Source organism: Dermacentor variabilis, chromosome 1, assembly GCF_050947875.1.
Source record: "Dermacentor variabilis isolate Ectoservices chromosome 1, ASM5094787v1, whole genome shotgun sequence".
NCBI classification, from domain to species: Eukaryota; Metazoa; Arthropoda; class Arachnida; order Ixodida; family Ixodidae; genus Dermacentor; species Dermacentor variabilis.
In genome coordinates, this window is record NC_134568.1 from 230,561,919 (window position 1) to 230,577,427 (window position 15,509).

The window sequence follows — 15,509 nt, forward strand, 5'->3', positions numbered from 1 at the left end:
TGCAGAGAAGTCACAGCCAAGATAGCAGAATAACCACAACCACGAACAAGTTCTTTTGATCGTCCTCTCCGTCGTCCTGCTGGGCATGTTCTTTAGAATCAGGAATGTCCTGTAACAATATTAACACACTCGATAACACAATCATCGGCGAACAGACTTATGGTAGAGGAAATACTGGCTGGGAGGTCATTAGGATATATATATAAGAACTGAAGCCAGAATGGTGCCCTGTGGGACTCCGGAAAGTACAGGAGAGTTAGAACAGCAGTGGTTATTTGTGAACACAAATTGCTGTCGATTAGTTGAAAGGCTACGTATCCATTTATAAACTAGTCGATCAAGAATTATAAGCAAGAGTTTTAACAGTAGCTTGTTATGGGGGACATTGCCAAAGGCTTTCTCATAATCTAAACTCAATGTGTGAACAGGTATGTTAAGGTCAATATTGGAACTGAACAAGAAATGAAATTGATTTCATACTTTTTGCCAATCCCAGCATAGTGCAGGATGTAGAAGTGATACGTAAGGTGAAGTGCAGTGATCATAGGTTAGTGAGGGCTAGGATTCACCTCAATTTGAAGAGTGAAAGAGCAAAATTGGTCAAGAAGAAACAGGTCAACCTAGAGGCAGTAAGGGTAAAAGCAGACAAATTCAGGCTGGTACTTGCAGAAAAATATGCAGCCTTAGAACAGAAAGATGATGATGACATAGAGCTAATGAATGAAACCATAACTAGGTTGGCTTCAGAGGCAGCAATTGAAGCGGGAGGCAAGGTACCAAGGCAACCAGTAGGCAAGCTCTCCCAAGTAAAAAAGGACCTAATAAAGAAACGACAAAAAAAGAAAGTGTCCAACTCAAGAGATTAGATAGAATTCGCAGAACTGTCAAAACTGATCAACAAGGCGAAAATAAGTGATATTCGAAACTACAACGTGAGAAAGACTGAAGAATCCATAAAAAATTGATGCAGCCTGAAATCAGTGAGGAGGAAACTTGGCATAGGGCAAACGAAGATGTATGCACTAAAAGATAAGCAGGATAATATCAGCAGCAATCTCGAAGATATAGCAAAAGCAGCGGAAGAATTCTATACTGACATGTACAGTAACCAGAGGAGTCAGGATACCTCAACTGGAAACAGTAATGAACAGGATACAGAAACTTCTCCTGTCACTAGCAATGAGGTCAGAAGGGCCTTGCAAGACATGAAACGAGGAAGAGCGGCAGGAGAAGATGGAATAACAGTCGATTTAATCAAAGATGGAGGAGAGATAATGCTTGGAAAACTGGTGGCTCTTTATACGAAGTGTCTATCGACTGCAAGGGTCCCAGAAAACTGGAAGAATGCAAACATTACACTAATCCACAAAAAGGGAGACGTTAAAGAATAAAAAATTACAGGCCCATTGGCTTACTTCCAGTATTATATAAAATATTCACCAAGACAATCTCCAATAGAATAAGGGCGACACTGGACTTAAGTCTACCAAGGGAACAGGCTGGCTTCAGGAAAGGATACCTTACAATTGATCACCCATCCATGTCATCAATCAGGTAATCGAGAAATCTGCAGAGTACAATCAGCCTCTCTATATGGCTTTCATAAATTACGAAAAGGTATTTTATTCAGTAGAGATACCAGCAGTCATCGAGGCATTATGCAATTAAAAAGTACAGGACGCTTACGTAAATATCCTGGAAAATAGCTACAGAGATTTCACAGCTACCTTAATTCTACACAAGAAAAGTAGGAAGATACCTATAAAGAAAGGGGTCAGACAAGGAGACACAATCTCTCCAATGCTATTCACTGTGTGAGTGGAAGAAGTATTCAAGCTATTAAACTGGGAAGGCTTAGGAGTGAGCATCAACGACGAATATCTCAGCAACCTTTGATTTGTTTCAAAAAGAATATGTTAGGCTCACATTCTGTAAACGACTATTCATAATAAAACTGAAAGATAAATTGTGTTTAATATTGCCTTTTTAAAAACAGTTTTACCTGTCTCCTATTTCAGTTCTTTCTTAGTGTTAATACCATTCTTAGTGTTATGAGGAACAGTTCAAGGCACAAGCAGAAATGACACCCTACTAGACGTGTCTTGTTTTTGATAAATGAATTCCTTCCATGCTTCTTTTCTCCACCGCGATCACAAATATGTATACATATAACAAATCCATCACAAGGCAAGTTTGGGTATAGTAAGGGTAGGTGACCATTCATCGTTTAAAACAAAAATTGAAAATTACACATTATCAGCATTCAAAAATGAAATATGCAATATTTGTGAATACTTCAAACAAATAAAATACTTCACAACAACTGATTGTTAAAGTCTGGTTACTGGTCTCCGTTTGTTAAGGAAAATATCACAAATTATCAGAAGTGAAACAATGACAAAAGTTTTGCAGAAACAAAATGAGCCAAGCAAGCTTTGTATAGGTTTTAGCAGCGGAAGCCTACATGACGTCTGATTTTTACTTGTGGCCTATAATTTAGTGTTTTTGGCAGTGTATAAAGTGCATAAGTCTTTGAGTAGCTTCTAGAAAAAAAGCTAGTTATACAGCAGCAATGCTGCCATTCATTCTTGGAAATTTTGTTAACAGCCAGGCTCTAGAAAAATGTTAAGCTATTTGAGCTATTTTTTTTAATGACAATTAGTGATCTTGTGTTTAAAATTGATTCTTTGTCCCTGATAGCTATCGTTTTGCACAAGACAGTACAGGTATGGTACCTAATTATACCAAAATAAATATTCCTTCTTTAAATACATACAGGTCTATTTGAATGTTCGATACTTACTATTCGTATTCGATACACATCCGAAAAAGTTGATACTCGCCCATCTCCGGTATACAGAATTGCCTAATACGTCGAACCATCTTTATCGCACTAACCTGCTCATTATAACAGGGTTCGACTGTATTCACGAGATGTTAAGCATGAATCATGTCAGAAAAATTAAACGATCATGTGGCATAAAAAATTTAAGGTGTCCTTATACAGTTGACTTCCATTAATTCAAACCTGACGGGACCGATGAAATCAAATGAATTATCCCGCAGGTGTAATTAAACAAGATACAGAAAAATGCCAAAACACAGTGATGCTTCAGTTTAACATGCCTCGGAATTAACGCACGTACACTTTTTATGCATCCAAAGTAGAAAACTAACAAAGAAATGACATTAAGGTTCCTAAACAAAGCAGATATCTAATGAGTACTCTATTTTTTAGCAAGAGAAATGGGCAAGGGTCTGATATGTATTATACCACAGCGATCGGGTTCCTAAAGTCAGCTTCGCCGCAGCACATTCGTGTTAGGCGGTAAAGAATACAAATGTTGCGAAGGCGGCTTTGGTTTTGTGTCCGATTGCACCGTGTACGCTATTTTCAGCCCAAGTTTATGAAAAAAATAAAGGAAGGGGGGGGATGCATTACAATGAGGTAATTACCATAATCAGACATTGTGATCTATGGCTACTGCTTAAAAATTGCCCTATGGCAGGCCCAAAATAGGCGTTTTCGACAAGAGATTGACGTGTTCAACACATTCATTGTCCCCAAGTTTTGCCAAGACAGACGCTGCCACTAAAGGGGTCACTATAGGGGTCACCATAGGGGTCAGGTGCATGTGTGCTTAGTGGACAAGTTCGAATTATTCGGCAAAGGCCAATTTGAGAATCGGATTAAGGAAAATTTGGGCCCATGAAAATGCATGGGCGCAGGCTGGAATCTTTGGTAGGGAGATAATTAATGCAAAACCTCATTAACTGGAGTCAAATTAATGGAAGTCTACTGTACATAAAGAAACACAATGAGGAAATATTCGGTCAAACTAGATTTGATGATTACATGATCGAAATTGCAAAGAGGTCAATCTCAATATTAGAAGAGGTTTGATAAGCTAGAAATGATATAAAAATGACATGCGGGTGGCATAGTCACCTCCAAATTCCTATACGTACTAGCTCCCCATGACATCATGGAAAAAAAAAATTAATTATGGGGTTTTATGTGAGAAAACCACAATTTGATTACGAGGCATGCTGTATTGGGGGGGCTCCGGAACAATTTGGACCACCTGGGGTTCTTTAACGTGCACTTAGATGTTTTCATGACATCATGAATTTTGGCAACCTGTGATCTTGGGGCTAGGTATTCATTACTGAAAATTCTACAGAATATGGAATTCATTCTGCAGAAATAAAATTTGGCAAACAGCAATACGAGGGAATACTCAACCAGTCTGAATTGTTTTGTATATCTTTTACATGCTCACTTTCAAAGACCACTAAAATCAACAATTGCTGTAATCTGTGAGCTCACACAAGGAAGCCAATAGAGCCTGTGAATTTGACCAGTTGTTGGCTTCAAATGGCTACTGAAGATGTGCACATCACAGGGGTAATAATGCTTCCCTTTAGTACCTGTTAGATGTTTAGGGTAAATCTTCGGACATACAAAAACAATGTATTTCATCGCCCAATACTTCAAGAAAGGTACAATTTTTTTGCTTTCTTAACCCCTTAGAGCTGAAAGAATAAATGTTATAAAATAATGTTTCCACACATCAGCTTGGTACTGTTTGGCATCACAAATACAGAGAATGGCTGCGAGTGCACTTCACAACAAAAAATACGCAGATCCAACCCACAGCTTAGAATCTATGTGAAGTGAACCTTTCATGAAACAGTTAATCAAATGCTATAACTTCCCCATTTTCTTCCTGCGGCTTTGCCGTAAAGGAAACTTGTGCACGCATGTGTTCTCCTGTAATGTAATGTGACACATGTGGCGATCATATCAAAGAGCTCATTAGCATTGGCACAATAGAAGTATATGTGTGATTGTGGCGTAATGGTTAGAACATTGGGCTGTTGTGCTGAGGGACAGAAGTTCGTTCCCATCACCAAGCATGTAATTAAATTTTATTTGTGACAGCAATTATATGGATACTTCAAGTGCATTTCTGCCGTTGCCATGGTCATGATGTTTCGTATAAAGTCCAAACATGATAACATATTGCCACGCGGCGTATGCTGTATGTGTGAGTGAAAACTTGCAACGGTCAGCAGACAATAACAGCTCAATCTCACACGTGTGAGGGAGGAAGGCAGGACAGAAGCAAGCCCTTTTCTGTCATGCACGAGGCACAGGGGTGAGGCGAGGGAAGGAAAGAGGGAGGGTTTACCGCAATGGCTGCTGCTTACGGCATGGCTGCGCAGGTGCCATATCTTGAACGCAATCTGCGACATGGACAAAATGCGCGCCCGTGCAGGCCTCATCTTCAAAGTGATCTGTGATGTTGGTAAAGTGCACCTAGTGATGCTAGCCTCATATGCGCTGTGCTTTTGATGTTTCATTCGCATTGAAGCGAAAGGTAGCACGAAGGTCAATTAGCTCGCTGCTGCTGCCGCGATTCCTCACTCCAGCGTTTTGACCGAGAGTTTCCACAGTCACTGAGTAAGATGTGTTCCTGCTTACCTATGTGCGTGTGACACCATGCTCGTTAATATAGTTAATAAGCGAATGTTTACAAGTTAATACGGCCGATAAAGTTAAATTAAATTATGGGGTTTTACGTGCCAAAACCACTTTCTGATTATGAGGCACGCCGTAGTGGAGTACTCCGGAAATTTCGACCACCTGGGGTTCTTTAACGTGCACCTAAATCTGAGTACACAGGTGTTTTCGGATCTCATCCCCATCGGAATGCAGCCGCTGTGGCCGGGATTCGATACCGCAACCTCGTGCTCTGCAGCCCAACACCATAGCCACTGAGCAACCACGGAGGGTGTGGCCGATAAAACTACTATCCTTAGTTCATTAAGCTGTCTACTAATTTGCTATCGCAACAGATGCTTCGTCTTTCAGGCAAAACTGTGACCTTTTGTTTAAAGTGTGAGCTATACGACAAGACAACAGCACCTAGTAGCCACAGTCAGAAAAGTCCAGGAGCATCCGTAGAAGAAGCTCTGCTTTGAAAGAAGAAAGCCAAAGCACAATATTGATTCACTGACCAGCAAAGAAGACCCTCTCCACAGGAATCTTTGGTGGGATTTCACCTGGCGGGGTCACCTGCTCTGATGGGAAGTACTTGCACATCACACCTGAGCAGGAGAGTGCTTTGGCTACATCCGTTGAGGTATTGCACAAGTACCTGGAAAGTGATGCGAAATTAAATGCAACATTACTTGCACATCACATGTGACATAGCAGGGCAGATCAACCTTTCCCACTATGAAAAGTGCTGCCATTAAGCTGTGGCTAGGTCTCATCAATCAAGAACTGTTGAACTAATGTTGATATGCTTAGACTGGCCATTATGCAATGCAGTTTGCACGCAGCCGAGTGAAGTCTCTTAGCTGCTTTAATTAAATAAAATGGCATTACTTTTCTTTTCTTTAACTGAAATGAAAAAGAACACAGTCATGGCACATTGATGATGGCTAGTCCTTATAGACAACATAACTTGAAAAAGCAAATGAAAAGGCCAATGTGAATAATATAAATAAAATTGCAGGGGCCTAACAAGTTGTTGCCATCCACAAAATGAACAGCATCTAACATAATGACAAAAACAGGTGAAATGCTGTTCAGGAATGTATACAGAGCTTGGATTAACAATGGCCGAGACAATTACATGAAAAATTACCGGTTATACACAAAGAAAAAGCACAGTTTAACCTCATTATAATAAATTTGATTATAGCCATACATGACCTTAACCGTAAATATTTTACTACAGCTTCAGTATATAGGCCTCATACACTGTGTCAAGCTTCACATGAAGCACCACTGGTCAGAAGCAGTGCCAATGATAGGCTGTTTGTGAACACACAGTTGCCTTATGAGAGCATGGGGATTCGCCATGTGGTTGTGAAATCCAGGCAAAAAATAAGAAAATCCTCTGTGTTGCTGTTGTTGTAGTTGCCACGACAGCTACAGAAAAGATGCTGGAAAAGTGCTGCCAATAAAATCCTACGAGTTTCCTTGAAAATCACACAAAAGTGAAAGAGGGCAGCGTTGGTTCACAACTGTCTACAGACAATGTAAATAACACCTATTTATCCCGAAACTGTTGAAGGGTATTTGAAACAATTTTTGTTGTACCTAAGAGTACCACCTAGACATAGAGAGTATCTCATAGAATTGATGCTTATTTTTATTTATTTTCACATACTGCAGCCCTAAGTGGGCTATGGCAAATGTGGTATTACTACAGTATAAGCCTAGAAAAAACAAAAGCACCAGGCACAATGCAGAAATTTCAAAAGGCATATTTCCTAATGACAGAATAAATGAACAGTCAGATTAAAAACTCATTTAGTTGTAAAACTACGGGGAAGCCTAATAAGGATTTCTCACAAGCTACACGTGGTTAAACATTACTCTGCTGCTCTCGAGCCATGGAATATACCATGTTCCCATGGCTATGTCCCTCTTCCTTGAGCACAATGTCATGTGGTGACATGTGTGTTGTCTATTTCCAGTTGACATGAACTGAGCGAAGCGAGTGTTCCTGCATCTCTTTCCAGATGCCGTATATTCTTATCTAACAGCCGTACTTCTAAATTTGGGCCTAAATATTTTAGAAAAATATCTGTGTTGGCCACACATTCTTTCTTACACATGCACACATCAGCTGCAGCCACGCAGTGGTATCTCCATGCAGTACTAAGATACGTAACAGTCTCCCTTTCGATTGTTATTGCGGTTGATGATCTCTTGGCTGGAACTTGTCAGCTTAGCAGTCAGAATTTTCACAAAACTTGTTTCCCATTGCCTCATAGTTTGTTAACATTCTTTTAGCATTTAGCGTGGAAATCTCAGCTTTTCATCATGGAACCTTATGCATGGTGTGACATCTGAGTGAGCCTCCGAGGACAGCTTCACCTCTGAACAACGCAGTATTGGCACGGCTCACAGGCATATTGGTCTCCTCTTTGGTTGCTTCCACAGCCGTCGACTAAGCACATGAAATTCATATCCCAATGCTGCGTGGCTTGTCCTGTAGCACTGAATGAATACATCTTGAATCACAAAGGATGGCCATAGGCTTTAGTAGGGAGAAGAGAAAGGGCATGTCGATACTAATATTGACTCTGCGGGCCAGCTTCTACAACAAAGTTTCACAGTGCAATTAGAGCGCTGCATGTGCCACTTGGGCGGAACAGCCAGTCATTAAAGGCCGCAATCTGCACGTGAAGGGTAGGGCAGATATGCAGAATTTGGGTTCCCAGGACATGCCCATAAACAACATCTTGGGTCCGCTGGTGCGGTACGACCCGCTAGTTGTTCCCTGTGGCCCTCATGTCGCTGTCTTCTAGTTGACGGCTAATTGCAACACTGCAGCAGCAAGTATTCTTGTGGTGGTATTCTGGGGAAAATGGGATCACCACCACCTGACAAGGAAGTTACGTTCAACCCATCCCGAGCCAGGAGTGCTTCGCAAGCCCTGGAGAAACTCCAATGATATGCGTGACTCTCTGTTCTAGTCTGCACGATCTTCTGGAGTTTGGCAATTCCAGAGTTTCAGTGGAGCTCTTCTCTCTTTTACACAAGTGTGCTTAGGCAGTACAGTTGCCATTCAGAGACCCGTGCGGTGGAGGTGCTCCGGCTTCTCAATTTAAAGCTTCACGAGCTTGAAGCATGTGGTGCCGTAACACGCCTTGTAGGCGAGTATAGGTTGCAACATGATTTGGGCACACAGCCCAGTACCTATGCAATGGTGGGCAATGCGCTTGGTCATGAGGAACAGTTGGTGCCACAGCGGTTCAAGGGACTTGAGCCATGTAGTTGCACCACTCTGTTCCTGAAGAGGAATGCTGCTGAGGATGCACATGACTTCGTCGGGCACTTGTTTAATCTCAGTGACAGCAGGGAAAAGTCCCCTTCACATTCCTCCAGCATTCCTGCCAAAAAATGTCCAAAGACATTCCTCGCAAGGGTACATATTTTATTTATTTATTTACTTGCAAATTACATATGGGGGATTTCAGGTGAGTACATAAATATCATTTATAAACAATACAAATCGAAGACAAGAATGCTAACAACAAAACAAGAAAAAAGAAACAGCAAGTTTATTTGAACCAAGGTGTCCAGAATAGCATAGTTAAAAAAAAAATCAACCAAATCCATTGAATCCGAGTATAGAACATTTTGTTAAATAGCCATTAAAACACTGATCATATATACAATGGAAAGAACACTGCATACAGCATACAAGATCGTGTACGAAACGAAGACAGGCAGATACGCGTAAGCAATGTTTTTAATTTTGTAGATAGCCCAAGCGTGCTGAGTGAAATATTGAGGGATTTGATATCTCAGCAATGTTGGTCGGCAGGGAGTTCCATTCACTTATACACAATGGTAAAGGCGAATTTTGGTATAGGCCTGTGAAATCTATGTGCACCATAGTACCCATGGCCTCTGTTCTTCATATATACTGCGCGCATTGGTGCGTTGAGCTTTCGTCAGTCCCGAACTGCTTGTAACATACATTGGCACTATCATATTACCAGAGAAGTACCATACCTTTTTCCTCACACACCCTTATGTGCTGTGCAACATCTGAGATCGCCTCCAAGCAAGGCTCCATCTTAAACATGCGCATGAGATGAACCAGATTCCAGCTACTCCAGCTCCATAGCTGCCTGTCAGTGACGATGAATGGGGTAGCAAAGGAAGCTAAACTAAAGGCTTCCCAAAGTCATTTCACACAGTGGCAAGCATCTCGGTTTTTCAAAGCAGATACAAATTTATTTACTTTTTGCTCGTATGTGGGTCATCTCTACAAAATTCAGGTCCATATTTATGGAAAAAAAGTGGAGCCTTTACATACGAATACAGTCAGCTGTGTTCAGTTATGAACATCGATGCATGTCCGTCGACCCTTTTCAGTTTTGCCAAAAAAATATATTTTGCTGTCCAAGTCCCCAGGACCACAGAACCAATCTTAGTTTAAAAGAAAAAAAAATTGCCTTTGGCAAAAAAATTTGGAAGTCTCCAGTGAGCTGGAACCGGTTTCTGTAAATTGCGCAAAAATGTGATTCCAATGAAATTCTAGAAAAAGATATTGTAGCTGTGGGTCTGAAAAATTTTTGTGACAGGCTGTGAACAGCGTGCATTGACAAAACGGTATTACCTTGCAGCATTGGCGCTGTTTAAGAACAAAAGTTCAAATACGGCACTGTTCAATAATGCTCTAATTTTAGATCTGTTGCTCACATGTATAAAATTCAGAATTTTCAAAATTTCCCAGCACATTGCCAGATATTAGGTTAACAAGTGTGCTAAATATAATTGCCGAGAGTGACATCAGACGCTAACCAAAAATGCTTAAAAGGCAATGTCTCTAAAAATGCAATGTTCTGAAAATCAATTAAAATAAAAGGCCATCTTCGATTTGGCCATCTTCGAGGCCATCTTCTCCAGAATTAAAGGCAAGCATGTGTCCCAACTCAATCTGCAAAAACATGTTGCATTCTTTTGCGAGATCGGAGTTATAAAGCCAGAAAAGTGGTCAAATTGATGTTAACGCCCTAACCACGGAAATGAGCGAGCATGTAGCTATAGTTGCCAGGGTCATTATCTTTAGGCCTTGAATGGGTTCTATTGTAGTCAAGAAACAAGAAATTCAGTGCAGAAAACTAAGAGTTGCTTTAAAGTGCAAATTTGTACACCTGCATATTTGTACCTGTCATAGTTTTGTTCCTGGCGAAATGAATGATTGGAAAACTTCTAGAGGTGTACTCGAGTAGGGTTCTCGTACAAAACATTTTATTCAGCCCAAACATACACAGGGTGTGAGACAGGCAGTGGAGTGAAAAAAGAGAGTGGGTCCAGGGAGAAGTACACAGGCACAAATGCCAGCGTGCCCTGAAGGTGTTATGGGTTTTTCGTTCCTGGTGCAGCATCCTTGCGGTTTTGGTTGCACATGGTCAGTGGAGTGTCTCGCACAATGAGTCAATGGCGGCCGGAGCAACCGTCGTGGAGAGTGGCCACCACATGGATATGACCACAAGGGTACACAACACTTCTCACACCTAATAGTGCAATGATGGGTGCTAACACCCAGTGTGAAGTTTTCCTTGTTATGCCAGTATTACTGAGCATTGAATTTGTTTTGCTGGTCAATGTTTATTGTTTCTGCGGTATAGACCGGGCATGGAAGAAATTCAATAAAAGTTTTTCTACGATGCCCTTATTTCGTACTGATTGTTTTTCTCTCATACAGAAATCTTGGGCTGGGGAAGCATTGCTAAGAAATACTTCTGCTTGATACGTTTTCATTATGCTCATTACTGCTGACCATTCACTGCACCTAGTTCAGCAGTAGTCAAACAGCAGCTTTTCTTCCCACACTTGCTTATTTGGAGATTAGGATGTTCTTGCAACAAGCAATTCGTGGTGCTCTGGGTTGTTGCACGTCCACTGCCACAAGTACCAGGACTGAATTTCAGGCATGGGATGGACGCACTGCCAGTTCTTTGTTTTCATTTCCCTGAAGACTTTAAAGTCCGCACTTGGAAGGTGAATCAACATCGCATTCCGCAGTTTTCTGTTTAGATTGTCTACCATATCTTTCCGACATTAAAAACTGATGTAACGAGGCCACAGAGGTTGTTTACGGTTGTGTGGTGCTGGACGACGCCCCCAGTTCTATCGCAAGCGTTCTTGTCGTGCTCTACTGTGGAAAATAGACATTTCACTGAGACGCATTTGGTCCTTGTAAGTTCGTGGAGCTGGTATCTGTTCTTGAAACAGTTTGGTGCGCTGTCGCTGACGTGCGTGACATGTGCATATAACAGAGAAATGTCCTTGAGCCACTTGTGCAGCTTTACAACAGCGTAGAATGTGTGGACATAATCATGGGTGGTGTCATCACTAAGAGCGCAAGTGCGTCTTCCTTTTCTAATCGTGACGACACACGTGAATGCGGAGACTTGGGTTTTTTGCCAATGATATGACTGAACTGGTCCTGGCAGGATGACAGTTCAGTTTCCTGAAAAGTCAAAATGAAGGAGGAAGCAACCTTTCTCAAGGGATTGTTTTGCTTCACTTATGGCTTTGACCTGAATGCATCGAGTGTACTTATGTGGCACCCATTTTTTTAAGCACTCTTGAAGGTGTCTCACAAAAGCGTCAGGACACATTCCTTTTTTGATAAAATCTTTCTCCCAGGTTGCAAACAAACCTTTCTCTTTTTCTGGGACTCCTAGGTCTGTTGCCTTAAGAATTTGAGGTGTCAGGCATGACTCACAGCGGCAAAAAAAAAAGAACACTGCGAGGATGGCAGGTCACATACAGTCAGATCACGAAAGTCCTTGATGCTCCTTATCTGAACAGTGGCCATTTCTAAGGCACATGCACTTAGCTTGGCGTTTGCACAGTACATGCAGCCACAAGCTTCGTGAGTCCGATGCCTACGTAAGGGTGAGCCACTTTAAACATATGAAATGGTTCATGAATGGACTTGGTCAGTAGCCCCCATTTTAAAACATACTCTTTCTTATCTTCAGTGCTGTAGTTCAGTGCCGCCTGGATGTGTTCTGGGCTCAGCCTCGTTCTGGTGTAAAGGTGACCACAGACTTGACCACACCCCAAGGATGTCTCTGTATTTCCTATAATGCTGGATGAGGCGCTGAGTTGTGAATGGAATCACCTTTTGAATCAGTTGGTAGGAGAGATTCACTGAGAACAGTGTCAAGAGGCGGCAACGTTCATGGTATGAATTGCAGGAATTGAACGTGTCCCTCAGGTTGCAGAGCCACCCGTGACACGCATTGCAGGTTTCAGCCGAAGCACCGGGTTCCTTTCTAGTTCTGTACACTGCAGTAAGGCCAGCAGAAATTGTCCTGGAGACAGCAACCTTGATCTCCACCTTCTTGCACCTGGTGTATGGCTCCTCACAATGTCATTTCACCTTTGTCAGCCTCTTCACAAGTAATATGATTGTTGAGTGAACTTTAGCTCAACAGCGGTTTGCTCAGGAACAAAAATTTCATCAGGTTCAAACGCATCCTGAGACTCCACAGCGATCTGTTTAAAGTGACTATAGCAGTTCTGACACAGAGCATTGGTTTCTCGGTGGAGAGAGCTTCTGGCTTCATTATCAAGGCGATATCCAAATCTTTCACATTCCGAAAGTTCAGCTTATAGATAATCTTATTCACATGCCTGTCCAGATAATCAGGGCAAGACGCTCGCCCTTTGAGCTGTACCACTCAGCCATCAATCTTAGGGGAGTAAATGGTGCGCATTTTGGCAGTCCAGCGGGGCCCTTGAACGGCGCTGACGGAAAGAAACGGTCGGTCTCTTTTTTAGGCAATCCGTCGGCCCTGCACGGGAACGAGATGCGGCGCGGCAAGGAGCAACAAAAGATGCAGTGATCATCGTGACCGGATGACATCATTATCGGCAGCGAATGAGCAAGTGACAACCGGGACCCTTCACGCTTTAAAAGAGACGCGGATCATCGCATCGTTGCAGTCCAGCGGGGCCCTTGAACGGCGCTGACGGAAAGAAACGCTCTGTCTCTTTTTTAGGTATGAACTCTGAATCTTTTTCATTTTGCTTGTTTTAATCAAAGGGGCGTTGCTGGACTGCACTTCTGCTTTGTTTGTACTGTTGTTTCGCTCTTTGACTTTGCTGACGCGAGTGAAATGGAAAACAACCCTGATTGTCTTGTGTGCATGAAGGCTCTTACATCCGATGGAATTTTATGTGGTCTATGCCATAATAAGTACCATATAGGTAAATGCGCAGGAGTAACTAAAACTGCCTATAAAAGCATGAGCGACTCTGACATTGATTCTTGGACATGCCAGACTTGCAAAGCGGCCGACACTCGGGCTCGCAAGATAGCGCATGAACAGCATAAAAATGAGAATGAAAAGGCAGTGATGAAAGAGCCTTCATTGAACGATGCCATGGCTTCAATTGAGTCACTGTCATCGAAGTTCAGCGATATGATGGAACGCCTAGCAAAATTAGAAAAAACTGCTGATACACAAATGCTGAAACATAATGACACACTGTTTAAACTGGAGGAACAGCATAAGCAAATTGTAGGAATGGAGGGTTCACTGGAACACATTTCTTCGCAGTACGACACACTACTGAAAGCGATTCGAACACAAAAGGAAGAGATTAAAAATCTGCAGACGACAACCGTGAACCTAGGTGCGAAATCCGACAGACTGGCAGATGAGGTCACGCAGATTAAACTAACGATTGAAAGCTTAGAAGAGTACTCTCGGAGAAGTAATATGGAAATCCACGGAATACCTCAGTCAAACAATGAAAACCTCACAGATATCTTGAACAATTGTGCTGCCAAATTGGGTCTGACTAAGCCAATGGACGGACAGCTACAGGCAATTCACAGAATTAGAGTTCGGACAGGGGCAACTCCGCCTATACTGGTTAGGTTCTCTAAGAGTTCAATTAGAGATGCATGGCTAGCCAAAAAACTTCAGCTAAAGTCCGATAAAATCTTCATTAATGAAAACCTGACATCATATGCGAGGAAGTTGTTGTGGATGGCTAAGAATGCAGCTAAAGAAAAGTCGTACAAGTTTGCGTGGGTGAAGAATGGCAAAGTATTCGTAAGGAAACAAGAAGGAGCCGGTGTTATCAGAATTGAAAATGAAGAGAGTTTATCCAAAATGGCGTAGGCATGGAAGTAGAATCTAACACAATTAAAGACTGGGTAAATTACCGACAGAAATACACCTGCGAGGAAGGAAAAACTGCATGTCTTGATCTGATTCATATTAATATCAGAAGCATACACAAACATTGGGATCTATTAGAGCTTTATTTGGAGCCATATAAAGACTCCTTAGATGTGATTATCCTGACCGAAGTGAATGTAGACGAAACCAATGCCACGTTATATCAAATAAAAGATTTTGAACAATTTTCGGTATGCCGTCATGAGAGAAAAGGAGGAGGTGTTATAATATACGTTAGGAACAATTGGCTATGCGAAAGACTGACCATAAAGATCAAAGAAGCAGAGATGCTGCTCTTATCAGTCGAATGTGCACGTGCATCATTCATAATCTGCGCTATCTACAGGCCACCAGACAGAAATATAGGCATATTTTTGGGGGAACTGCAGCATCTCTTAATGACACTAGAGAAAAAAAATAACATAATTCTAGTAGGTGATCTCAACATAGATACTTCTTCTACTACTAAAAATTATGTCAGCGACTATTTGACTCTCATTTCAAGTTACGGCTTGGAAAATAACATCACAGGAATTACACGAGAAGAATTCTTAGGGAACAAACTTTTGACGTCATGTATTGACCACATACTAACGCGTGTTTCTAGCATGCAACCTGTAACAGGTATTGTAAAAAAAAAAGTTGCTGACCATTATTTCATTGCTCTCACAATATTTAGGGAAGACTTAACGAATTTACATGCGGAAACTAAACAGGAATTTCACATCTTCGATAACCAGAAGATTGATAGATTAATT

The 15,509-nt window shown here is 41.7% G+C and overlaps 1 protein-coding gene across 1 annotated transcript in view; it reads right to left on the reverse strand.

The window, feature by feature from the left end:
* The window catches only part of IntS8 (integrator complex subunit 8), a 121,914-nt gene that overhangs the window by 51,999 nt on the left and 54,406 nt on the right, over positions 1-15,509 (reverse strand). Inside the window, exon 12 of the mRNA XM_075670665.1 lies at positions 6,025-6,164. Within this exon, the coding sequence (XP_075526780.1) occupies positions 6,025-6,164 (140 nt within the window). The remainder of the gene's footprint in view (positions 1-6,024; positions 6,165-15,509) is intronic.